At 38.2% G+C, this 25,997-nt stretch overlaps 1 protein-coding gene across 6 annotated transcripts in view; it reads left to right on the top strand.

Annotated features, from left to right (window-relative positions):
* The first annotated feature begins 702 nt into the window (after positions 1 to 702).
* Positions 703 to 25,997, top strand: part of OPA1 (OPA1 mitochondrial dynamin like GTPase) — a 37,709-nt gene continuing 12,414 nt past the window's right edge. For 2 of the 6 annotated variants that reach the window (XM_053458866.1, XM_053458867.1), the window contains exons 1-26: positions 703 to 835; positions 1,575 to 1,887; positions 2,191 to 2,287; positions 2,742 to 2,849; positions 3,447 to 3,500; positions 4,472 to 4,545; positions 8,300 to 8,410; positions 10,863 to 10,916; positions 11,015 to 11,119; positions 11,589 to 11,675; positions 12,102 to 12,215; positions 12,481 to 12,561; positions 12,782 to 12,856; positions 12,949 to 13,020; positions 13,335 to 13,434; positions 13,926 to 14,056; positions 14,685 to 14,757; positions 15,905 to 15,977; positions 16,426 to 16,541; positions 21,654 to 21,718; positions 23,726 to 23,802; positions 24,197 to 24,362; positions 24,695 to 24,844; positions 25,083 to 25,191; positions 25,657 to 25,736; positions 25,824 to 25,964. In XM_053458866.1, the coding sequence (XP_053314841.1) occupies positions 819 to 835; positions 1,575 to 1,887; positions 2,191 to 2,287; positions 2,742 to 2,849; positions 3,447 to 3,500; positions 4,472 to 4,545; positions 8,300 to 8,410; positions 10,863 to 10,916; positions 11,015 to 11,119; positions 11,589 to 11,675; positions 12,102 to 12,215; positions 12,481 to 12,561; positions 12,782 to 12,856; positions 12,949 to 13,020; positions 13,335 to 13,434; positions 13,926 to 14,056; positions 14,685 to 14,757; positions 15,905 to 15,977; positions 16,426 to 16,541; positions 21,654 to 21,718; positions 23,726 to 23,802; positions 24,197 to 24,362; positions 24,695 to 24,844; positions 25,083 to 25,191; positions 25,657 to 25,736; positions 25,824 to 25,964 (2,643 nt within the window). In that variant the 5' untranslated portion in view covers positions 703 to 818. The remainder of the gene's footprint in view (positions 836 to 1,574; positions 1,888 to 2,190; positions 2,288 to 2,741; positions 2,850 to 3,446; positions 3,501 to 4,471; positions 4,546 to 8,299; positions 8,411 to 10,862; positions 10,917 to 11,014; positions 11,120 to 11,588; positions 11,676 to 12,101; positions 12,216 to 12,480; positions 12,562 to 12,781; positions 12,857 to 12,948; positions 13,021 to 13,334; positions 13,435 to 13,925; positions 14,057 to 14,684; positions 14,758 to 15,904; positions 15,978 to 16,425; positions 16,542 to 21,653; positions 21,719 to 23,725; positions 23,803 to 24,196; positions 24,363 to 24,694; positions 24,845 to 25,082; positions 25,192 to 25,656; positions 25,737 to 25,823; positions 25,965 to 25,997) is intronic. The other 4 variants (XM_053458868.1, XM_053458870.1, XM_053458869.1 and 1 more) reach the window with 4 other exon arrangements.

Consider the following 25,997-nt stretch of genomic DNA (forward strand, 5'->3'; position numbering starts at 1 on the left):
GTGATGAGAAGGATGGATTACAGATGTTGGACAAGTTGCGTGTGTTTTTGGTATGACAGAAATAGAATCACTGGGCTCAAGACGAAGCTGTTCCAAATCATGTAGAAATTTTCCAAACGGAGACTTAGCATGCATTCTGCCCGGTTCCTGTACGCCAGGTTCTTAGTGCTTGTTTGGTATCCTTTCAGATCATTTCCTGCTCTCCCGAACACAACTGTCTTCATGTTCTGGTGAAAATATGCAAAACCAAGTTCCAGGAACTCCTAGCTGACAAGTCACAACTCGATATGCCATTAGCACTGGGGTATGAGAAAATATTTGAAAGGGGCATTTTACATGCTATTGGACCTATTAATGCCTGCTTATAATGCATTTATAACAAGAGTAATTAATTTATTTTACACAATTTAATGCATAAGCACATTTTATGTAAACAGATCTTTATGGGTTCTAGGTTCTGAGCTCCTACAAAAGAGAGGTATTAGGAGATGAACACGGGAAAGAGCCCAAAACAGGGTCTGTCTCAACTAAAGAGGGACAACCTGGGAGCTATGCTTGTCCGACACAATAACAAATACTATCATATAAAAATGAAGCAAATATAAAAGATCTACTGCGAATTAATTACACCCCAAACGTCCGTTGTACAAGCGGAACGATTCTGCTCCGGAACTTTAGCACTCTAGTGTCTGTTCCCGTGCGAGACCCTTTAGCGGTACTCCTTTCTTTCCCGGAAGTTCTGCTGGTGACAGCTCCTTGTGCCCTTGTTTCGCTGGTTTGATGTTGGGCATATACTGCCTGCGCCCTGGGATTCTAAGATGTTGCGGGCCTCATGGTGAGTGTCTCGACCGAGCGCTCGTTTCCGAAAGGAGAATATTTAACGCAAACGTCGGGACATTAGTATGTTTCCTTACACACAAGGGCTAGAGCCTCTCACAGCCGCATCTCCACACAACACGTTAAACGGTTAATACGGCCAAAATATATATATATATATATATATATATATATATATATATATATATATATATATATATATATATATATATATATATATAACACGAATGAAAAGTACCTGGTGCAACCAGTATCACTTTGCACTAGAATTTGCTTTCATAGTCAAGGCCCAGCTGTTAGTCCAGCTGATGAAAAACCAATACCAGTATTTTAAAGTATTCTAACTTCAGTTGCTGCTCCTGTTCTGTATATTGCAGTGTTTATGGAAAAAAAATGTTTTTCCATACGTTGCTGTCGTCATGGAAACATTGTAACATGCGGAAAGTTGACCCCCCACCATACATTTGTTCATGTTATATATTTAAAATCAGGTAACTGATCTTCCTTATGCCAATCAACGTCATGATTTAGCCACACATAGGCTCATAATATAAGACATTTCTTTGGTAAAGATGGTTTGACAGTGTTTTTCTTGTTTTTTGTATTTTAGTATTGTTGTATCTTTGTCATAATTTGGGATGCTAAATTATTTGCCATTGCTTCTTTCCTTCATTGCAAACAAAACAGTTGATTTTTTTTTTATATACATATGAAAAATAAGCTTTTATTATTTTCAGCATTGTATGTCGGGGTTTGGCAAACAAGCGTTTTAAGGAAGACGCCAAATATTCCTTGCGGAAGATGCATACCCGAAGAATTCACCATTACTGTTTTTCAAGATTGAAAATTCAGAGGCCCTTACCCCAAACCACGATGTGCTGCTATTCGTCTCTCTCACGAGTCCCATTATGGAGAAGCAGACTTTTAGCTCCTGGTTATGGCTACCAGATAAAACGAAACTTTTGGGTGGCCAGGCTGGCCTCTCGGCTTTTAAAACTCCGTTATCTTGTCCTGGGATCTGCTGTTGGTGGTGGATACACAGCCAAAAAGGTTAGCAGGCCGTGGAAATATTTTAAAGTTATGCAGATAGACATAAAATAAATTAAGTAAATATTATTATAATATTATATATATTTGTTATCTGTGTGAGATCAGCTTTCATTTGGGATTGTTTGTGGCTCTCAATTGCTTGTAACTAGAGGTAACTATGAATATCCTATACCTAACATTATCTGTTTCTTTTAGAGTTCTAAGGCCTGATTGTGAGGCATATGTTACAAACTCATTTAGTATCATTGGACCTATATCTTATATTGCACTATTTAATTACCTTATCTATTACCTATTTTTCAGACCTATGATCAGTGGAGGGATATGTTTCCAGACCTTAGTGAATACAAATGGATTGTGCCTGATTTTATTTGGGAATTGGATGAACATATTGATTTTGGTTCGTAGTCATGACCTTTTGTGAAGGCTTTTTGTATTCTAATAGTTTGTGTAGTAGATTATGTATGATCAATATTGCACAGATGTGTGGTTATATGTATGGTGGTGTTATTTGGGTAAAGGGTAGAAATATGTTGTTATCTTGGGACATGGCTAGTTAAGCAATATATATATTTTTTTAAAGTTAAAATATGTACTAATTCTTGTTTTCTTGAATTCCTATATTATTGGGAATTGATAATTTGCATACACTCCAACTTTCATAGTGAACCATGTTTCCATCCAAAAAAGTTATACTATGCTTACTGTTTAATAAGAATACCAAAGGAGTGGTGAAAAGTATCAAAGTAAACCAAGATCCAACACAAACCTAGAAGTATCGTTTGTAGAATTTTTTGTAGAGAATTGCATCTGCTTCGTTGATGGTATGTAAACTAATTCTTTTTCATTCATAGAAAAATTTAGCAAAGCCCTTCCAGATTCTGAAGAGCTGGCAAAACTGCTGCCTGACTTTGATAAACTTGGAGAGCGTTTCAGTTTTTTAAAAGGATGGCTTTCATCAGGTGAGGGTTTTTTTTGTCTTTGCATGAAAAATAACTGTAGTTCTGCAACTAAATTGCAAAACCACAAATTCTTCTCCCATTGGTGGAAATTGTTAGCTAAAAAAACCTTACTGTGATTAAGGATTCCCTTCCACAGTACTCTGCACATTTCCCCAATCGGGCGGAATAAATTTGACTCCGTACACTCACTTAAACAGAAAGTGGAATTTAGTGTGTGCTAAATATACTGTATCACCGTGTATATGTTTAAATATATGGACTGTTATGTCTAAAACCATAATGCTGATCATCACCAGTCTATGTAGTAGGTACTACATGTACATTTACACTGCTGAAAATTGTTACATAGTTGTAGAAATAAGTATTTAGTTGATACCATTGACAAACATTGTTATACGTTTGAACCTATTGATTTAGTAACAACATTAACCAAGAGATACATAATTTAAAACAAAACAATAAGAAGTGTATTGGTTTGTCGTCATTTCACTTTCATTATCTGTAACAGCCGAGTTCTCAGTGGGTTTCCTTTCCAGGTCTGCTGCCATGCTTTGATACTTCACGATATTTTTTCCCCTTTTTGCTGATTTTTCACAGGTCACAATTTGGTTAGTGAAGCCATAGGATCTTCTGATCTGCTTCTGTTGTTAGGTGTGTAATCTTGCTTGCCCTTAACATGACAAATTAACTTTTCCACATCATAGTTTTTAATAATTCTGCAATATCAGACTAGTAATGGTGAGGGGATGGCACAGATACCGTATTTCCTGAAGGTCACACAATCTTCTCAGTTCAGAAAATGTCATTTCTCTTTGAATGTTATATTGGCTATTCCTGGAAAGGAAGCCTCTTTCATCATCATAACAGCGTGTTCTCTTCACTAAAGGGAGAGTTGTGCATTCAACTCCATGACACTGTACATTATGAAGGGCCGGCCCCAGTGAGCTTCTGCTTTAGAACAAACTTAGCTGGCCCCAGGATCTTGGATAGTTACGTCACTGAGATTTCTCCTAAATCTCCTCTCCTTTGAATTATGCATTATACAGGGCAAGCTCAGCTGTTCTTGATGTAGAAACCTGCCAGTGTTGGTCCTTGTTAATAAACAGCAAAGGGAGGGAGTTAAAACTACATCTCATCCTTTAGTGAAGAGTCCCCTTTGTCTGTAATCATTTCATGTCATAAATTCATTGGATAAAGTCTAAATCTGCAGTGTTCAGTTTTCTGTGTTTTTATAGCGGTCCTTATAGCAGTCGCTTAATACCCTGTTGCTTTAATTACTTGATCTAATCAACAGAACTGCAAAAAAATATCAAGTTTTTTTTCTGAAAAAAAGGGAAAGAAATGGTAGAAATCTTCCAAAGTTTCATATCAGTATAATTATAGCTCAAGGATTTATCTAAGTGAGCCAGGTCACGATATCACATCATTGGGAAAAAAATGAGTTATTTTTAAAGCCTTAATGTTTGTTTATGATTAATCACAGATTGTCATTTAGCTTTTCTGATTATCATCGAGCCTTGCACAGATAAAAACGGAAGAAGTGCAATGCAATAAAACCAGCAAGAGGGTAGTGAAAGTACTGAGCATGCTTGTAACTTGTAACATTATGGTCTCTCTGTTAGGTTCAGGAGGGGAAACTGCCTTCAAAGCCACAGACAGCCACGGTTATGATAATTCTGATAAACAGTACAAGAAGGTGAGACAACATAAGCTTACATTTTTTTATTAGCAAAAATTTAGCACCTATCTGTTATGTGTAGTGTATAAAACAAACAACATATTTATTTTTCTTCTTTGCTTGTCTTACTATATAACATAAAAAGTAATTGTTTGGTTGAAAATAAATGAATATTAGTTTTGTTTTTGTTTTTTAATCTCTGACATGATCAAAATAGGCTAATAGCCTTTATCTTATGCAGGACATCGGCATCTATTCACTAAAGAGGCAGTTCACATGATTTTATTTCTGGGGAGGAATCTAGAATTGGTTGTTAGATCACTTTACAGTGGTTGATTATGTATGATGAATGGGACACAGCATAAATGTTTTATAGAGTTACAGATTTATAGACCGTACTCTGTTTATTTCAGTACTTGTGTGTTTTGCTTTGTGTTCCATATAGGTTATTTAAGCCTCTTCTATTTAAAGCAGGTGCATGGATTATGATGTATATTTGTGATCACTAAAGATATTAACATTTGCTTTCTGGTATTTTGAGCATGTGAAGAAGAAAAGTATTGTTTTGTATAATATGTTTGCTTTGTTACGTGCATGGAGTATGTACTCTTTTTTTGGGGGGGTAATCATTTTTGTGTAAACTCACATTAAAAATGGCCTTCTTCTTTAGGAATAACAACCCTTTTTCAAATATTGAAGTATTATTTTAATGGATTTAAATTTAATCGTTTTGACTGTTTACAAATATATGATGATGGGGTTTGGCATACAGTTATCATTGATGTTATGGTTAAAAATATAGCTTAAGCCGCAATGTGTACTTAAAGGGACAGTTTAATGTTCCAGGAAGTGTCACCAAAGAAGAATTAAAGCACCACTGTGTAAATGAGCATTCTTTGAAAGTTAAAAAATATAGAATGTTATGGAGAAACTGCAGCCCCCCCCCTTCAAGCGCCAATGATTTTCACTACTGATTCAAGCTGTGGCAGAAAATGATCACATTTTAATTCGTAGGAGCAATGGGCGATCATGTGAATTAAAGTGCATATGATGGCGGGAGACTCCCTTTAATTCATGCATGCACAAGAATATAACAGCACCAGAATTCTTCATATCTGTGGTCATTTCAGCTCATCATCTTCTCTATCTCTATACACTATAGTGCCAACCATGGCAAGTTTAGCCTATGAGATTGATGGCCCTGGCCTTGCATGATGCATTTTTCAGTCAGTAGGTGACTGAATTCAAGAAATTGTGCTGATTCAGCTATACAGTGCACAGGGATGGCCATGTGCTGTATAATGTAAAATGAAGTTGCTGAGCTGAAACTTCATATTCCTGTTTAGCGAATAAACCCCCTGTATCTTACCTTGTTTTTGTAAGGGGCATGGTAAGTTACTAATGGGTTCTCGCATGTTACCTGGTTCGGGGAAAGTTTTGTTTGAACTGCAGTCATGTGATGTGCCGCTTACTCCTGATTGAAAATGACCACATTTGCATACCACTAATCTTTATAATTCTAGCAGTATTTGTTTGCGTGATACGAAAGGATTTAGAAGACAAAGTAGAAATAGTATTTAAAGCCCTGTCTATCTTTAGAAGTAACTTGTCCTGCGTTTCTGTTCCGGCAGTAAGTATATTTGCATGTTTGTGACAGTTTAAAAAAAAATCACAGGCTAAATTAGGCAGAAAATTATACATAATGGTTGGCTTACATGTGCTTCGTTCAAGTAGGAGAAGCGCTCACACAACATAGATAGCAACAAGTATTCTGTTAAGCACCCTACAATTTGATGGCTGACCCCCCCCCCAGTCAATAGAAGACACTGATTAACTACAATTTAAAACCCCCATGCAATTTAATAATTGCATGGGGCGGCTGCTGCAAGACTCAAACCTTAATCGTTTTAGACTGATTTAGGATTGAGCCTTTACAGCAGAAAAACAGGCAGACTAGACGGGCCAGATTTAGGCCTTCGGTAATCAAGCGGCATCTAATGTAAATACTTTTGAGGGTTAAGATTTTCTTCATAAAAAATAATTTCTATATACCGGGAGCCATTGTTGCTCCAAAAGGCTGCCTTGACCTTTTTAGCAGAATGTATAGAATTTTCTTATTCATGAAAGATAAACATTCAAGTTACTCCTAAATACCTATACAACTTGGTATGGAACATTCAAAAAATGTCATTTTATAGAGTGGACTATTATGTAATACATCTTTTGGGTGGTTACTACAGTTTCCCAAGCAAGAGAGCCTGTCATGGAGTTTTTCTTTTTTTTTTTTTTTTTCTTTATCATTTAAGTCTTCATTTTTGCTGTGCCAGCTTGCCTTGTGTGTTTGAAAAGAAGAAAAAAAAACAACCCTTGTGACATGCAGTAAAGGCAATAATTAACTTTATTACATTAGCAATTTAATTAGATTTTTGCTTCACTTTTGTATACAAAGTTAGAAACACCAATTCAAACTATATGGCATTCTCATTCCAACGCCTTTTTCCTGACCGTCCACGTTTATTCTTTGTAACTGTTAGCGTCAGGAGACTGTGTGTGTGGTAAGCACAGTAGAATGTTTTCTCCCTCAAAAGCTGTAAAAAGTGAAGCGAATGTTTCTTTCAAATAAATAAAATTATCTGTGTGTTCCTATTAGTTTTAGAGGGTTAAACCTGCCTTTTATACCATAGGGCATTGGGTGGGTATGAGCAGTCTTATAAATCGGCAGGAACTGTACTTATTAAATGTTGTTTAATATACAATGTGTTGCCATTCAAAATGCATGCAGTACTTATATGTCATAAAAGCAATGGCAATATATTATTATCCATTCATACCTCCCCCCCACGCTGTATTCCATTGTCTGTCATGCAGTATAGGTAGTCTTATGTTACCAGATGAAGGGATCTTGGCAGGCTACTTAGAGGAACCATATAGTTCTCAACATACCCATTGTACAGCGCTACAGAATTTGATGGCACTATATAAAACAATAAATAATATGTATATTTGTATTTTGCATGTACCCCAGTGCATTTTACCGCTTACAAATTGGCACATACATACTGTATGTCCCTTAGCATGCGCAAGACGTGTAAAAACAAATGCTTCCAGTAGAGGTAGCTGGGGAGGAATTAAATGAGACAGCAGTCTAATTTTCTAACTCAAATAACTAAAAAAATACCGGCATTGAAATACATTGGAGTCTATGCAAAATCTACTCTGGAGTGGGCTCAATAGGGCTTGAGCTGCCTTTATACCTTCTGTATGTGTGTATATATATATATATATGTGTATGTATATATATATATATGTATATATATATATATATAATTTCTGATGCCAACTTGCCTGCTTAGCTTTAGACTCTATGCACCGTGTAAGTTGCTTTACTAACATATTATTTTTTTGTGTTCACTATATAAGCTTTTGCTACGTTGTTCAGGTCATAATAACAACGTTGTCATTGATCCTGTCTAGCTAATAACGCGACTGCTGGGAGTGAGTGTGACATTTAACTTTAGACTCAAATCATTGTGGGTGGGCAAAAACAACCTATACTCATCAGAGAAACCTGAAGTAGTACCCGAGACATACTGTTTGGGATTGTTGGCTGTTCTCGCAATAAATGCCATACTCACATGTTTGTTTCCATTTAAACCCTAAATATTTATCACGTTTGTCTTTTGTTTGCCCCTTTTATTTAATTGTGTTCCCATCATGGTTTTTGTCTTCCACCTTCACCCCTTCTCTCTCTCTTTCTGTAAACTCATGGCAGGGTTTGCTTGGTGAACTTATTCTATTACAAGAGCAGATCAAGCAGCATGAAGAGGAGGCACGCAGGGCGACCGGGAACATTAACACGGGCACCTCACAACAGAAGCGCAAGGTGATGCTTCTTCTTAGTGCACTGCATACATTGGACATATAACCCTCTCAGTGCCTCGGGGGTGACATTAAACACCCTTCTTCGAGTAAAAGTCATGTTTACCAGCTTTTGTGGGGGTGATAAACGAGGAATTTTGCTCGTTAAGTGTTGGCAACCAAATTAGGTTATGTATCCATACCATTTATATAAAATACAGGTAAGTCTGTCTGCTTATAGTATTCATTCTATCATAAAAAGAAGGATCTCTGAAGTTAAAGACTGCATATAACAGGTGATTGCCCTAGTACAAGTGTAGAAATTGTAAAAAACCTGGGTTCACCGTTCATTGTGGCCTGCACATTAGTAGTTTTACTTCTTAATGTGACTATTTTGCATGCTTAATACATTTTAAATCCTTTTTTTTTTTAATCTATACGTTTACTTTAGATAATGCCTTGGCCGTCCTATGTTTTATGCAGTTCAAACAAACAGTGCAGCTTTAGAAACTGGGCATGCGTTGGCAATAAGTATTCTTTTAAAGCTTTTCATGGCTTAAAGAAGCTCATTAGTAACTTCACCATCCCTACATGCTCACATAATTACCGCGTCAAAGCAAAAAGGAAATCCAAACTTTAAGCCTCGAGATATAGCTTTAAAAGATGAAGCTTTCTAGTTAAGTTGATTGGTTACTGTATTACATGCTCTTACAAGGTCACACAATACATAAAGAGTATGGAAATGCCAGTTCAGAGCCAGCTGCTGGACACATGAACCAGATTCGGATAGAAAAATTGGCTCTGGTTATTGCGTAGGTGAAAACCTGCGTCCCAGGAAGCAATTCATAGCCCTAATGGTGACCTGACATCTAGAGTTGTCAAGCCCTGCATTAGCTAAGCAGTATGGTAACATTTATAAAGGGACTTGATTACATATTGCCATTGGAACAATTTTCTGGCTGGTCCGATGTCATCTTTCAGGTGCATGCAAATACATTTTTATTAAGATTCTCTGAAGAAATCCACATATGCTTGTTTTGGAAGAAAAGTGAACATCGGTACCCTCAAGAAATGTGAGTTAAGGGCCCTTTGTAGGATAGTCACAGCTAGTGAGAGTGCAGGTATCATGTTTTAAAACATAAACATAAAATATATTTATCATCTCTGAGGTTTTAAGCCGATGACTGGATTGATTATATGCTTCCTTTAAGCAAACAGGTCCACTTAGTGGGAAATCTATGTGGACCCCAGACAGTACATGGAGTTTACTCAACGTTCTAGTGGTTTCAAAATAACTCTTCTCTAGTTTTAGTGGATTATCACTTCCCCTTTTTTCGATTTTTTGTAAGCACTAATTTGCAGAAGAAAATGTATTGTTGGTCCGCCTATGTTATGAGTCAAAGCACCAGGGGAGATCTGATAACCTCGTTCCTTTTAGGGAGAATATGGAAAGGACTGTTTTCCCTCCTCTTGGCGTTCTGTATGTTAGCTACAAGATGATTGAAGACTGTACATGCCTTTAAAAAAAAAAATGTTTCCCTTTAAAGAAAATATTTATTGACAATTTATTTTGTGTAGTATTTGCATAGTAGATAATGTGTAAAGTGTGTTATGTAAATGCTCCAATTTCCATCTTGACATTACCATCCTATGGTGTTCTGACACTGCAGGTAAGATGGATCTCAGTAGATTTTAAGCTCTAGAAGGCAGGGACCAAGATTCCCAAAACATGCATACCATATGTACCCTGATAACTACTCCTTTTCACTGCAGTTGTAATACATTCTCCTTACCATACGTTAAGGTCCTAAGTACATCTATTAAACATATGTAAGTAAAAATATAATTGCATAAGAGACACTGCTGGGGTTCTTGATGTCCCCTATTCATAAATGCATACATGTGACCAGATGAAGGACTACAGAGCCCTCCATCCAAAAAAAGGTATCACAGCGATGTTACTATGGCAGCTATGTACCATTTAGTTGCAGAATATATACTTAAAATGACCCCAAGGACATTTCTTTACAAAGTGGGTTGTAGTAAGAGCTTTGTACCTCCAGAACATGAAAAAACATGCGTGTGTGCTATTACTTTGCTTGAGGGAGGGATGTTGCTGCAGATTAATTGAGTTTTTTTCCTCAGCAGGAAATCCTAAACAACATATGGATTTTTATTTTAACTTACACACACACACACTTTTATACGTTGGTCCTAGTGGATGTTGTGTTTTATGTCTAAATAATTCTATAATCTCCTAATGCGTCCTAACTGATCATAATACATTTGTAGTGGACACTATTGCGAAAGGTACATATTTATTAAGATGACATTTAAAGTGGGGTGCTATATAAAGCTTGTTATCAGTATCTAGAGTCATATGTAATAGGTACAATGTGTCCCTTTAATTCTAGGTTATGGCTCTCACTGGCCTACATTATTTTGTACAATTTTACTTTTTTCTTTTTTATAATTAGACATCAGACAAAGAGAAAGTAGATCAACTGCAAGAAGAGCTTCTGAGAACACAAGTATGTACCATCTACAAACCAGTTTGCTTTCGAATCTCATTAAAACTGCAGATGGGAGTCCCCATAAATTCTATTTACATTTTATTTTTTGTTCTCAGATGAAGTACCAGCGGATTCTGGAGCGGCTGGAGAAAGAAAACAAAGACCTGAGGAAGCTGGTGCTGCAGAAAGATGACAAAGGAATTCATCAAAGGAAGTTGAAGGTGGATTTTGTCTGTCTTACTGAAGCAAATGCTATGAAATCCATGTAGTAGATTCACATATCTACTTACAATTTCAAATGATTAAATATGATTCTATGACAGGAAGTTGCTGACAATCTGTTTTCGAAAAAGATTTTAAAAAGTTATACGCTACTAAACAGTATTTTTATGGGACATATTTCTACATTGACTGATACTCTAAAAGTACCACCAGAAAAGCCATCGTGTCAGCTATATTAAGGAACCATATTAAGGAACCATATTAAGGAACTCGTCCTTCTCTGTACCAGGTGTTGTCATATCACAGAAAGAAGGGGAATGTGTTGGTATAGGCACAGATATGTCATTTTGTTGTTAATTGTTTTTCTGTCTGTTGCTTATTGGGTGCTGGAAGTGCGTACAATGCAGAATTCAATGTATTTAATTCCCTTGGAATGAAGCATAACTGTTTTTTGTTTGTTTGTTTTAGAAATCCTTGATTGATATGTACTCAGAGGTGTTGGACATATTATCTGATTACGATGCTAACTACAACACCCAAGACCATTTGCCCAGGGTATGTATGTAATATAAACTGTAGAAAGTACAACTAGAATAACATAATCATCGCAGAAAGTGTTAATAGTAAAATAACTTGTGAGTACTGTGGATCAGCTTTTAAATCTGTGCTGTAATAAAGAGTAATGAAAATATCTCCACGGTTTAAAATCTATAATTGCAAAGAGAAGATGGGGATGTTGAAGTACTTTGTATGAAAAGTAACAACACTGAAATATATTAACGCTTCATGAAAAGCTCCTTGAAATACAATTTTCAGTAGTATGGTTATCCACCACAAGATGTCTCTGCATATCACTAACCAGAAAGCATATAGAAAACAGAGGGTGGGGTTGCCGGATTGTTACAAAAATCATTTAATGTTTGAATTAAAACAAGATCAAAGTAATACATTGTGTGTATAAAATGGACTTCCTTTTCACAGGTGATTGTAGTTGGCGACCAAAGTGCAGGAAAAACCAGCGTCCTGGAAATGATTGCACAGGCCCGGATCTTCCCCCGTGGTTCTGGAGAGATGATGACCCGCTCTCCAGTAAAGGTACTTTGACAAACCCAACGGATTTTCGATTAGAAGTTATCTGGTGTCAGCTGTCATAGGTTTTGCCTAAAATGGATAGCTTATCAGTATTATGAAAGTAAACTTTTCAGTATTAAATGTAATGCAAAATTAATACAGAAATGTCAGCTTAATAGTAGTCATGATCAATTGTGATGTTTCATACGCTTGAGTAAAATCACTGCCACAGATAAATGCAAATAAATGGGTAGTAAAGACACCATAAGTATATTTTTTCTTTGTTTAGGTTACATTAAGCGAAGGCCCTCACCATGTTGCTGTGTTTAAAGACAGTTCGCGAGAGTTTGATCTCACCAAGGAGGCAGATGTAAGTTGACATACTTTATAATCATCATCCACAAATCCTCTGTTATGCTCTTTGTGCACTGTGTTTGTAATCTAAGGGAAAAACATATTTTGGCCAATTAAACTAGTGGGTTATCCCAATCTGTGACTTGTAGTTTCCGATTACTAATGTTGTTATAGTAGCAGTGATCAAATATTATGTAATTTAAAATTTAAGATGTTGCTTAATGTTTTTCTGACAGCTGGCGGCATTGAGGGATGAAATAGAGGTCCGCATGAGGAAGAGTGTAAAGAATGGGCAAACCGTTAGTCCGGAGGTATAATTGCTGTTTCCTAAATCCATTATTTCCTAAATCCATTATTGTGCATTTTCCATGTATTTGTTACAGTTTTGCTTTTTTCTACTTAGACAATCTCTTTAAGTGTGAAGGGTCCTGGCATTCAGAGGATGGTCCTTGTGGATCTACCAGGAGTCATCAGTGTAAGTTGCACTAATGGGTAATGTGACATTGCATGTTGGGACAGTTAGCAAGTGAATAGGATAATCTCAATTTGCAAGCATGATAAGGAGCTGATGAGAAGAGTTATCAGTCCCTTGCCCTGTATCAAAGGACTAAAACCTTGAAGAAAAGTGGGTTAACCACCCAAAAGGTCTTCCATATCCTGATATATGCTTTTGGGGGGGGGGGCAGGGTGGTTGTCTCCACTTCAGGGCAACTCCCTACAGATGGTGAACCTCCGTGAGCAAATGGGTACTTAATCATGTATACTAAACCTAATTTGTTTCTATCTTAGACTGTGACTTCAGGGATGGCTCCAGATACCAAAGAGACTATATTCAACATCAGCAGGGCTTATATGCAGAATCCAAATGCCATTATTCTCTGCATTCAAGGTACAGGTTTACTTGAGTACAATTGTGATCTAAGCCAGACTTTACTAACCAAACACCCTTGATGGGTGGTGTTATATATGTTAAATATTTTTCTCCTTGGGCATAACATTCAGTGCTGTAAATAGTAATTTATGATACCAAGCTTTATCATTTTTTCACAATAAGATTCCTTTATCTGCAGTCATAGAGGCTTTCATTATTGTAGTAGTGGTGTTTTGCATGACTTTCCCTGCTCAAACTCTATGCTCAGTTGGAAAACAAGACTAATATGCAGCTGTCTTAAAACATTATATTATTCAAAAACTGTTTTTTTCTTAAAGAAAATGACATTATATTTGAAAACTTATTTTTTATTGAAATACTCTTAATACAAAAATGTTGGAGCCACCCAATTCCTTATAATTAAAGAAACAATGTAGTAATACCATAATTACTTACAAATCTCCCCCATGAAACATTTAAGAAACTGAGTGTGTCCCTCACTGTTACAGACGGGTCCGTGGATGCAGAGCGGAGTATTGTAACCGATCTCGTGAGCCAGATGGATCCGCAGGGCAAGCGCACCATTTTTGTTTTAACAAAAGTAGACCTTGCGGAGAAGAATGTGGCTAGTCCGAACCGGGTAAGTTATCTAATTTGATATATTTGGCTTACGTTTTCTTTCATTTATATAACACTTGTACGCAATGTTTGTATAGTTACCTCTGTTTTAGAAGTAGTCAATGTAGTTTGTCGTTTTAGGTGTAACGTTCAACTACATTGATATAAATCTACATGTTGCTTGTGCAGTGTGTTTGGCAAACCATTGTAGTTGTTTTGGCAATATAGCTAACATCACAAAAACTGAGGTTTCTTTCTCAGTTGCAGGGCCAGCAATTTTCCATACATTTATTTCTGTAGGTTTTCTCCCTTATTGTCACCAGTCCTAATGAAGGCTTCCTGAACCACTAGTCAACGTAAAGAATAGGGCGAGATGATATAATGGGAAGAAGTAGTCATGCATATCCTGAGACCAGGGCGTTTAAATACCTTTCCCCGTAATATATACATATAGGTTTTTAATACAATGCATTTTATGTATTGCAAATCAGTGCAGGCATTTTTTGTGCTTGTTTTTAATGGGGAAGCGTGGTTAAAAAGGGGTTAATTACTGTGCAGAACTGTAGGATTTGATAAACTAGGTCATTAGTAATTTCCGAAACACTTTTCAATACTATGCGTTTTACAGTACATCTTGCCTGTCTTTTTAGATTCAGCAGATCATTGAAGGCAAACTATTTCCGATGAAAGCCCTTGGGTACTTTGCCGTGGTGACAGGGAAAGGTAATACAAATAATAGGATTTAAAAGATTTTCAAAGGAAATGCTTGTGTGATTATTATCTTTTATTCATATATATACATATATTCAAGGGGTATGACAAGACGGGAATTGACCGACTAAGACAAACCGATACATTAGGTGGAGAGAGCCCTGCTCGCAAGCTGAAAACGTCTGTCTCCAACCATGGGCTCGATTTAATGCTATTGACTAAACTTAGTTATGGGAAACACAGTATGTTCATTTTGTACACCAATGTTCAGGACAGTTTAGTGCTCCTGACTACATGTACAAGAACAGTCGTTCCAAGCCAAAATTCACATGAGCCAGGAAAAACCCCATCGCCACAACGTTGCTGTGAGAATAAGTCTGGGAACATATAAGTTACTATTAAGCCGGGAGAGTTTCCAGTATAAGTCTGGGAATTTGGCCAACTGCTGTGAGCAATAAGTTCTTCCATCTTTCCTTTCATCTCTTTGGTTCAGTGGTTTTGCCGTATGTTGTGGTTAAATGTCCTCGCTGCGGTTCATTTTTGCTAGACTGGGCATGTGCAGTGTGTTCTATCGTCTCTTGTACGGTGTCTACATTGAATTTAGTCAGGTCTGCTGGAAGTTAGAGGAAAATAAAACCTTAATCGTCTGGAATGTACGTGCCAAAAATATATACATTTTACATATATACAAATTGCACACTGAACAGCTTTCAGGGCAGGGTGTTAAATGGTTTGAATGGCATTCTTTGCAGTTTGGTTTGGTCATTGAATTGCTTACTGGAGTGTTTTTTCTATGGGAAAATTTGCAAATCTCACTTTAGTCCTGTTATTGAATCAACCCTGTGTGTCTGTATTCTGTGATTGAAATTGAACACGTCCTGCACAAATCTACCGTTTGGGTAGAGAATGGCATTTCCCTAAACATTTTGGCAGCTACATAGAAAATGGATTTATGAATTGTTATTTTTCCGTAACGATTTCTTGGCCTGGTTACTGGGCTGTATCCTTTTGCCATCCCACAATGCAGCGTGTACGTGATAGTTCAATCTGCATCCTTTATCTACAGTTAACAACCTGAAAACCTTTACGGAGTATTATCTTTTCCCGGCATAGTAACGGTCAATCCAATGCTAAGGTGATTTTCTCATTTTTCTCATAGGCAACAGCAATGAAAGCATCGATTCCATAAAGGATTATGAAGAGGAATTTTTTCAAGGATCATCACTTTTGAAGTAGGTTTTTCTTTATATCTTTTCATTTAAAGAAGATTTTTACTTAAATGCACTTCAAGTTCTCATTGGCAAATGCTCTGTTTGTCAGAATTATATTGTAGACCGCACCTACTAAACAAAAATAAACATTGTTAATATCAATATATGTGTATATAATGGATATTGATTATAAACACCAAAAAAAATAATCTTCATAACTTGGTAGAGTATCTATGATTTAAACCTGCAGATGTCTGACAACAGAACATTTGTATATGGGCTGTAGTCTTGATCTCTTTTAGTAATCCATTTATCTACTACAACTGAGAAAAGGAAAAGTATTGTACTGTGCTTTTTATCATAAATAACACTCTTGGTTTCCTTTCTGCTAATGCAATTTAGAGAATTGGTATTTTTTGATACTTTGTAACGTCTTGCATGTCACTTACTATTCTGTTTGCTTATCCAGAAAAGGCATGCTCAAGGCTCATCAGGTGACCACCAAGAATTTAAGCCTTGCCGTTTCTGATTGTTTTTGGAAAATGGTGCGAGAGTCTGTTGAACAACAAGCTGATGCATTCAAAGGTAAAAAAGCTAATTTCCTAAACGAGCACTTCATCTCTATTTTTCATATTGTAGTTAATTTTATCCTAAAATGCTTCTTGCCCATGCCCAGTAGCACTCCCATTCTGGTCAATGGGAGCCCAATACTATCTGATCACCGATGACTTTTGGTGCTGAATTCAGTTACCAGATGGTAATATTCTTCACATTTCCGAATATGTTCTGTTTTTATTTTGGCTAATTTAATGTTAAGAAGATGGTTACAGATACATTTTACTAACAGTTGTAGCTGAAAATTATTTGATACATTTTACACTAGAAATCTGTTTACTGTATATTGAGATTGGCTTTTTTGATGCTGTCAAATGTCTGAAAACATTTTATGTTGCCTGTTTAGCAACATAAGTACAGGGCCGGACTGGCCCACAGGGATACCGGGAAAATTCCCAGGCACACCAACATTCAAAACAGCGGCTGAGCGGCTACGAGCGGGATTGAAAGCCTCCTTCGGCCACCGGCGCCTAATGAAATTAAAGGGGCCGGCGTGCACGCACCGCGCCGCCAAATGGCCGTGCCTCAGCACTTCGTCCCACGTCTTAAAAGGGGTGGGATGAAGAGCTGAGGCACGGCCATTGGGCGGCACGCGGGCCCCTTTAATTTCATGAACGCTGGCCTCCACCAGCTGCCCCCACCAGACAGCAGGGAGTCAGAAGCAGTGGTTAGTCGGGGGGGTGTTATATGGGGGGCATAAGGCTTTTCTGGAGGCAGAGTGCCCCATGATATGCCTTTTAACCCCCTATATGCCACTCTGCCTCCAGAAATGCCTTTTAACCCCCTATATATGCCACTCTGCCTCTAGGAATGCCTTTTAACCCCCTATATGCCACTCTGCCTCCAGAAATGCCTTTTAACCCCCCTATATGCCACTCTGTGCCATGATATGCCTTTTAACCCCTATATGCCAGAGTGGCATATAGGGGTATAAGGCATTTCTGGAGGCAGAGTAGCATATAGGGGGTTAAAAGACATTTCTAGAGGCAGAGTGACATATAGGGGGTTAAAAGGCATATCATAGGGCAGAGTGGCATAAAGGAGGGTATAAGGCATATCAGGGAGGCAGAGTGGCATATAGGGGGGTATAAGGCATTTCTGGGGGCAGAGTGGCAAGCCTGGGGGCAGATGTGCATAACTGGGGGGGCAGGTTGGCAAATAAAATAAAATAAAAACAAAAATGTCTCAAAAATAGTTTACATGAATTAATAAAGAAATAAAAGTTTCTTACAAGAATATCGTGAAGAATAATGTGATCCCTGTTTTGTTCCACTGAATAAAATAGAACTTTTTCATCTAAAAACGTTTGCAGTAGCAGATGTTTTGATTCCATTATGTCCAATGTATTTCATTTATTAGGGCCTTTTAACACTTCTGCTTTCTGGCATTTTAATACAAATATGTGATAAAAAGAATGTTTTATAGTTATTTGTATGGCAAATAGTGTGACTCGGGTATGTATAAGGGGTGCGTGTGGGTATAAGAGCTCGACCGCGAGATAAACTATATGGGGCTGCTCTCCAAATGTTTCCAGGGCTGCTTTTCATTCCCAATCCGGCCCTGGTATTTAGGGTTACTTTAATGCTGAGGACTGAGGGTTAATTTAATTAATTCATGCAGTTAACATAAGGTGAAGTTAGAGGTAAAGGGGGGGGGACAATCTAAATCCTGGGGGCAGTGAAGATTAATCCTGTATTAATTTATAAAAGTATTTGTCAGTGTGCTGTGAACGAGTCTGTGAATCTAAGGGCACTATAGGATATCTGGGGATATAAGGCATATCCGGGGAGGACGGAGTGACATATCTGGGGGGGGTATAAGGCAAATCAGGTGGCACAGTGGCAAATCAGGGGGTATAAGGCGTATAGGGTATATAAGGCATTTGTGGGGAGGGCAGGGTGGCATATCTGGGAGGCAGTGTGGCAAGCCTGGGCTCAAATGTGCATAACTGGAGGGGGGAACAGGTTGGGAAAACAAGAAATGCATTTTATCAAAGTTTTTTTTATCCTGACATTTGTTTTTAACAACCTATTTATTAAATTATTTTAAATAAATGAAAAATTTACATAAAATTTTTTATCCGATTAATCGAAAAAATAATCGGCCAACTAATTGATTATGAAAATAATCGTTAGTTGCAGCCCTAATTATATACAGTCTTTTTCTTTTTTCCTAAATTAAAATTCACATTTTGGGTGTTGTCTTATAATCAGGGTCATCTTATAATCGAGCAAATACTGTTTATCTTTAAAATATTTAAAGCAAAAAGACAAAATAGACATAGATAGGTAGTTACATTTCATGATATATAAACAAAAATCCTATGTTATATTTGATCTTTCATTAAATGATTGAATGAACAGTTAAATGTACATCATGATATATATTAAATGCACACATATATATATTTTAGTTAACCCCTGGTTTAGAATGTGCATTAAACTGTATCATTTAATGAATTAGCCTTTGCTGATATTACATAAGAGCTTTGCTCCAATTTCCTTTTTTAACATGGAATGGATGCATTTTTATTACTGAGTTTAAAGGTAGACTTTGGATACATTTTGTTGTTTTGGAGACTTCTTGTCAGTTGTAAGGTTTTATGACATCATAGATACTGCAGCATAACAGGCAGTGCATGCCAGGCACGGTACATTCAGTTGACTTGCTATCAGTTGGACTGGTTGCTGTATTCTGAGTATTTTGGTATCGACAAACCGCGATCAACAATGGCTGAAGGAGAATTTGTCAACGAGCCTCCTCATCTGCCTCTGTATGATCGAGATGGTGATATACACATGAGGTCTCTGTCAGAACTGAGCCTGGAAGTGAATTCATTTCCAGAGATGCCTCCAACGCCCCTATACGATCGGGATGGCAACATACACATGGAGACCGTGTCAGAATTGAGTTTGGAGATGCATTCGTTTGCCGTGATCCCTCCAACTCCTCAAACGCCTCTATACGATCGGGATGGCGACATTCACATGGAGACCATTTCAGAACTGAGTCTGGAGATGGATTCCTTTGCCGTGATACATCCAACGCCTCTATACGATCGAGATGGCGACATTCACATGGAGACCATTTCAGAGCTGAGTCTGGAGATGGATTCCTTTGCCGTGATACATCCAACGCCTCTATACGATCGAGATGGTGACATACATATGCTGAAGGTGTCAGAGCTGAGCCTGGATATGAGCTTACAAGCCGAAAATCCTCCAGCCAGAGTGACAACAAAGGAGAAAATAGCCAGTTTCTTCAGGAGACTGTTCAAGCCACGGAGATGCAAGGCAAAATTCATCTGCATTTGCATTTGTGAAGTGGAGTAAATTTCCTTTGAAGATCGGGGAAAAGTTAAACCTCGTAGATTCTTCCCTGTGCCCCCCCTCCCGCATTATCCTGTCCCCAAACCAAATTGTTCTATTAATAAACAAAAATGACCAAAATGTTAATGTATTACATTTTTCTCTTACCGTCTATCATTAAAATAGTTTGTTCTATTATCTTTCAAACCCTTTGAGTTCAGCAGCACTAGGATGAAGTCTAAATATAAATGGATGACTTCTTATTCTACTTAAATGGATAATTTTGCCCTCGATAATGTCTTGTATTAGTCACTGAAATCATTAGCAGTCAATGTCAGTTGCAGCATCAAAGGACTCACTTGTATACTAAGAATTCTTGGGGCCCTACAAGACATGGGGGGCTTCATCACAAGGTTAGAGGGGTCATTCTTTACTCCTCCGTAATGACTATATGGGATGTTTCTCTATTGGTGTGAGCAGTGTACAGACCATAGTCTTCCTTCTACCTGTACTATACCTGTGTAGACAGATGAGGAATGTAATCCATAAGCACTCGAGAAGTCCCCCGCCATATGGTGCCATGGCTTAAAGGACTGCCACCCTTCCCCCAGGGTTCAAGAGGTTGATCTATTAACCAGAAACACACAGATTCCTATAAGGTTGATCACAACATATATTGTTTGCAAAGGTCATGTTCCTTTCCTCCATCACACCCTTGTTGGCTCCCATTTCAAAGATGCGCATGCGCACAAGAACGGTTGTGATGTTCTTGAAAACTATGACTACAAGTATGCAAACTCCCCTCCTAATTATTGAGTTTAGGTGTTTCACTCACACTCATTGCTAGGTGTATGAAATTAGCACAAAGCAGCCATCTCCGTAGACAAACATTGGCAGTAGAAGGGGTCCTACTGAAGATCTCAGTGACTGTGAATGTGGCACTGTCATAGGATGCCACCTTTGCCAGTTGGTGAAATTTCTGCCCCGGTCCACTGTAAGTACTGTTATTGTGAGATAGCAAAGTCTAGAAGTAATAACAGCTCAGCCATGAAGGGATAGACCTAACACACTAAAAGAGCAAGGCCAATGAGTGCTGAAGTGTGTAGGGCATAAAAATTGCCTGTCCTCTGCAGCATCACTTACTATAGAGTTCCAAATGGCCTCTGGAAACATCAGCGCAAGCACTGTGTGTCGGGAGCTGGATGAGTTTGTTGTTGAAGAAGTTGACTGGCCGTGCAGAGCCCTGACCTCAACCCCATCAAACACCTTTGGGGTGAACTGGTTGAGAAAAATATTTTTCTCAATCACAGCTTTTATTAAATATGAAATAGTTTACATGAATTAATAAAGAAATAAAGTTTCTTACAAGAATATCGTGAAGAACAATGTGATCACTGTTTTATTCCACTGAATAAAATTGAACTTTTTAATGTTTTGATTCCATTTTGTCCAATGTATTTCATTTATTAGGGCCTTTTAACACGTTTGCTTTCTGGCATTTTAATACAAATAATGTGATAAGAATTTTATAGTTAATTGTATGGCAAATAGTGTGACTCAGGTATGTATTAGGGGTGCGTGTGAGTATAAGATCTCGACTGCGAGATAAACTACATGGAGCTGGTCTCCAAATGTTTCCAGGGCTTTTCAGTCCCCGTCCGGCCCTGCATAAGTAGTGACGTAATGTTGTCCTGTGCAGTTTTTATATTGCTAGTGTAAACCTATGCTACCAGATTTATTTTTATCATTTTATTTTCTTTTTTCCTCCCCACAGCAACTCGTTTCAATCTTGAGACAGAGTGGAAGAATAACTATCCACGGCTGCGTGAGCTTGACAGGGTATGTTTAGCGTGGCTGCTTTGTGCAGTATTTATACTGGATTAATCCAAACTGAAATTACGTTCAGAGAGGATCATTAGTTTCATTTGTGTTTTGCTAAACATAAATGTTCCCTATGAATGGTTATAGAATAAAGTGACGTAAATCAGCAGATTTAGACCTTATGTGCTTACTTGTAATTTTACTTGCACGGCACCGTATAAGCTATGACAAAGCTGGTAGAAATTAAAATTGTATTACGTGGCCAATATACTTATATTAACAAACTGAATTGTATATCCTTTAATCGGCACTTTGATTTTAACTCTACGCATAGCATCTTAAACTGTGTCTTAATTTAGAATATGAAATACCGTATTTGCTCGATTATAAGACGAGGTTTTTTTCAGAGCAAATGCTCTGAAAAATACCCCTCGTCTTCTAATCGGGGTCGTCGTCTAATCAGACCTCAAATAGAGGTCTGATTAGGAGACTAAGATCCAGATCCCCCGCACCGCTGCAGGGGACCTGGATCCTCCTGTCTCACCCGACCCCCCCCCATCACACACACACTTACCGGTGCTTCCTGCTGTGTTGCCGGGGCAGCGGGTTGATGTCTACGCGATCCGCGTAGACAACGTCCGCTGCAGCCGGAAGGAGGTGTGGCTAGCAGCGGGGGTTGTCTGCGTCCGCCGCATAGACCGTCCCCGACTGTCAGAGATCGGAGTTCGCCGCACCGGTTCCGCACCGGTGCGGGGAACTCTGATCTCTGACAGCCGGGGAAAGTATACGCGACGGACGCATACAAACCCCCGCTGCTAGCCACACCTCCTTCCGGCTGCAGCAGAAGGCGACGTCAACCCGCTGCCCCGGCTGGAAGCACCGGTAAGAGAGGGAGGAGAGCGGGGGAAGGGGGGAGAGAGAGTGTGTGTGTGTGTTTGTGTGTGTGTGTGTGTGTTAGTGTGTTAGTTAGTTAAATGGGAGTATAGGGTGTGTGTGTTAAATGGGGGCATGGGGCATTTCTGGAATGCCTTATACCCCTAAATGCCACTCTGGCACTTAGGGGGTTAAAAGGCATATTATGGGGCAGAGTGGCATATAGGGAGGTATAAGGCATTTCAGGAGTCAGAGTGGCGTTAAGGGGGCATTTAATAGAGCACTCTGCCTCCTGAAATGCCTTATACCTCCCTATATGCCACTCTGCCCCATAATATGCCTTTTAACCCCCTAAATGGCAGAGTGGCATATAGGGGTATAAGGCATTTCTGGAGGCAGAGTGCTCTATACAATGCCTTTTAACTCCCTTAATGCCACTCTGCCTCCTGAAATGCCTTATACCTCCCTATATGCCACTCTGCCCCATAATATGCATTTTAACCCCCTAAATGCCAGAATGGGATATAGGGGGATAAGGCATTTCTGGAGGCAGAGTGGCACATAGGGGGTCAAAAGGCATACCATGGGGCACAGTGGCATATAGAGGGTTAAAAGGCATATCATGGGCCACAGTGCCATATTGGAGTGGCAAGCCTGGGGGCAGATGTGCGTAACTGGGGGACAGGTTGGAAAATACAAGAAATAAAAACAAAAAAAATATTTTTCTCAATCATAGCTTTTATTAAAAAAAATAGTTTACATGAATTAACATTTACTGGTAAAACTTTTTTCCTTTGGGGTCGTCTTATATTCAGGCTTTTTCTTTTTTTTCTAAGTTAATAATCAGATTTTGGGGGGTCGTCTTATAATCAGGGTCGTCTTATAATCGAGCAAATACGGTACATACTAGTTAATTAGCATGTAAATTAACTGCTCTCCACTTTTTAAATCTTTCAAATAACAAAAAAAGACTTATGGAAGCCAAGTTTTTTTTTTGCGTCATCCATAAGTCACACACTCCATTCCCAACAGGAATTAACTTAAAATATGGGTTCTTACTGTGTCAAATGAAACCATTTACTGAACTGTGTGTGGGCACAGAAATATTAATGTAATGTGGTTCTTTATTCATTTTTTTCCCCCTTTTCCTAGAATGAACTTTTTGAAAAAGCGAAAAATGAAATTCTCGATGAGGTTATAAGTCTTACCCAGGTGACACCAAAACATTGGTAATTATTTGCTCTACTATTTTGGTGGCATTGGTGTTTTTGTTTATGGAAGGGGTCGTCTTCAAAACTGATGTATATAAAGAAATCTAGGATTTTTTTTATTTGGCTTACTGGATAGATTAAATGGCCAGTTAACAGCATTTGGAAAAAAGATATTTATTTGGAAAAAGTATTATGACCCTGTCTACCTGTTTAATAAGCTCTTCTCAGCATTGATAGGGTGCGGGTCTCTGGAAGGGAGCATTCAGTCTCCTAATGCTTGTTGGCATGAACCTTCTGGCCAGCTTCATTCATTAAAGGGGGGCTTGCATATGTAGTTATTAGGCTCTAACTGCTTGCCATGATACCTAAGTGGACTGTTTGATTTACTGACCGCTTGTTGATTTTGTATTAGGGAAGAGATCCTTCAGAAGACTTTATGGGAGCGAGTCTCTACGCATGTGATTGAGAACATCTACCTCCCAGCTGCACAGACCATGAATTCGGGCACGTTCAACACTACTGTGGACATAAAGCTGAAGCAGTGGACTGACAAGCAGTTGCCTCATAAGGCAGTTGAGGTTTGTATACCTGCAATTAGTGTTCCAAAGCCTGCGTATATATTATCTGTATGAGCAAGGCTGTCACAGCTAATATACTGACCTGCTGTGTATGGTAAAGGTTTCATTGAGTACGTTCTATCTCATAGACGGGGTTCTGTTTTACTTTATGTACTGAAATCTTAAAAGTTACAGAGCATATATCACAGTGTATGGCCAACAGGAATATATGCTTCCGAAGATATCACGCTAGATTCCCCCACTATCATAAACATTAATTTATCTGTTTTATTAGGCAGCCTGAATCCCATCATCAATTTATGTATTTACGTTTCTTGCTGAATCCTTTTTAGGTGGCTTGGGACACCCTTCAGCAGGAATTTTCCCGCTTCATGACTGAAAATAAAGTCAAGGAGCACGACATATTTGACAAGCTAAAGGAGGCTGTCAAAGACGAGAGTATTAAAAGACACAAGTGGAACGAGCAAGCAGAGGATAGCCTGGTATTTTACTTATGAATGCATTTCTATTCCTGTGATGTTTGGATACGTTTATCTAATACATAATAAGATAATAAGAATATTCTTTGCCTTTCAATATGTTGCTTTAAATGAGTTTGTATGTCCTGTTTGTCTCAGCTCTGCATCAGTAACAATATTTTGGATTTCTTGTTCAGCTGTAGTTTAGTTTAAATACCGTACGGTTTTGTAAGAAAAATATGGTGTCTTTTTGGCCATGTAGAGAGTAATTCAGCACAATGCTTTAGAAGACCGATCCATCTCCGACAAACAGCAGTGGGACGCAGCGATCCATTTTATGGAAGAGACTCTTCAGAGCCGCTTGCAAGACAGTAAGTCTGGAACATTTGGGGCACTGTGTGAAATGACATGGTTTAAGTGCCCACATGGCAGCGAAGAAATATATCCCCATTAAAGTGTTTAATTCACTAAAGTACAAGTAACATTTCAATAAATTAAGCCATTTATCAGTAAATGCTCAGTAGAGTCTTTATATGGTTGCTTTTTTCCCATTACATATAAATGTTGAATCTAACTGCCCTATTTATCTAGCATTATTTGCTTTTTTGACGTAAATGTTATTCCTATGTGTGTATATATATGCAGATTAACCTGGAACATTAAATAAACGTATGTTATTAGGAAGACACCTCCAATTTTAAGTGACATTATGCAAGAACTTCGGATGGTGTCGCAAATAATTATTTGCCTCGCTAATGCATGACCTTGGATTATACCCTTTCTAGTGTGTATGAATGAATATGAATGAATTAATAAATACTGATTCCTTTATACAGCTGAATCTGTCATACGAGACATGGTGGGTCCAGACTGGAAAGAGAGATGGTTCTCCTGGACATCTCGTTCTCCTGAACAGGTATTTTTTCTGCACACTACTTTTCCACCGTTTATCTGTAGAATTGTATAACCTTTCCACTTAACTAATCTTCTTTTCTTGCTGAAGACTATACGGAATGAAACAAAAAAAGAACTTGAAAAGATGCTGAAAATTAATGAAGATCATCCTGCATATCTCGCCAATGACGAAGTCACAACTGTCAGAAAAAATCTAGAGTCCAGGGCGGTAGAAGTGGATCCAATATTGGTGAGCAGAATTGCAATAAATAATTGAATTGTT

This window comes from Spea bombifrons, chromosome 3 (assembly GCF_027358695.1).
Source record: "Spea bombifrons isolate aSpeBom1 chromosome 3, aSpeBom1.2.pri, whole genome shotgun sequence".
In the NCBI taxonomy this organism is placed as follows: domain Eukaryota; kingdom Metazoa; phylum Chordata; class Amphibia; order Anura; family Pelobatidae; genus Spea; species Spea bombifrons.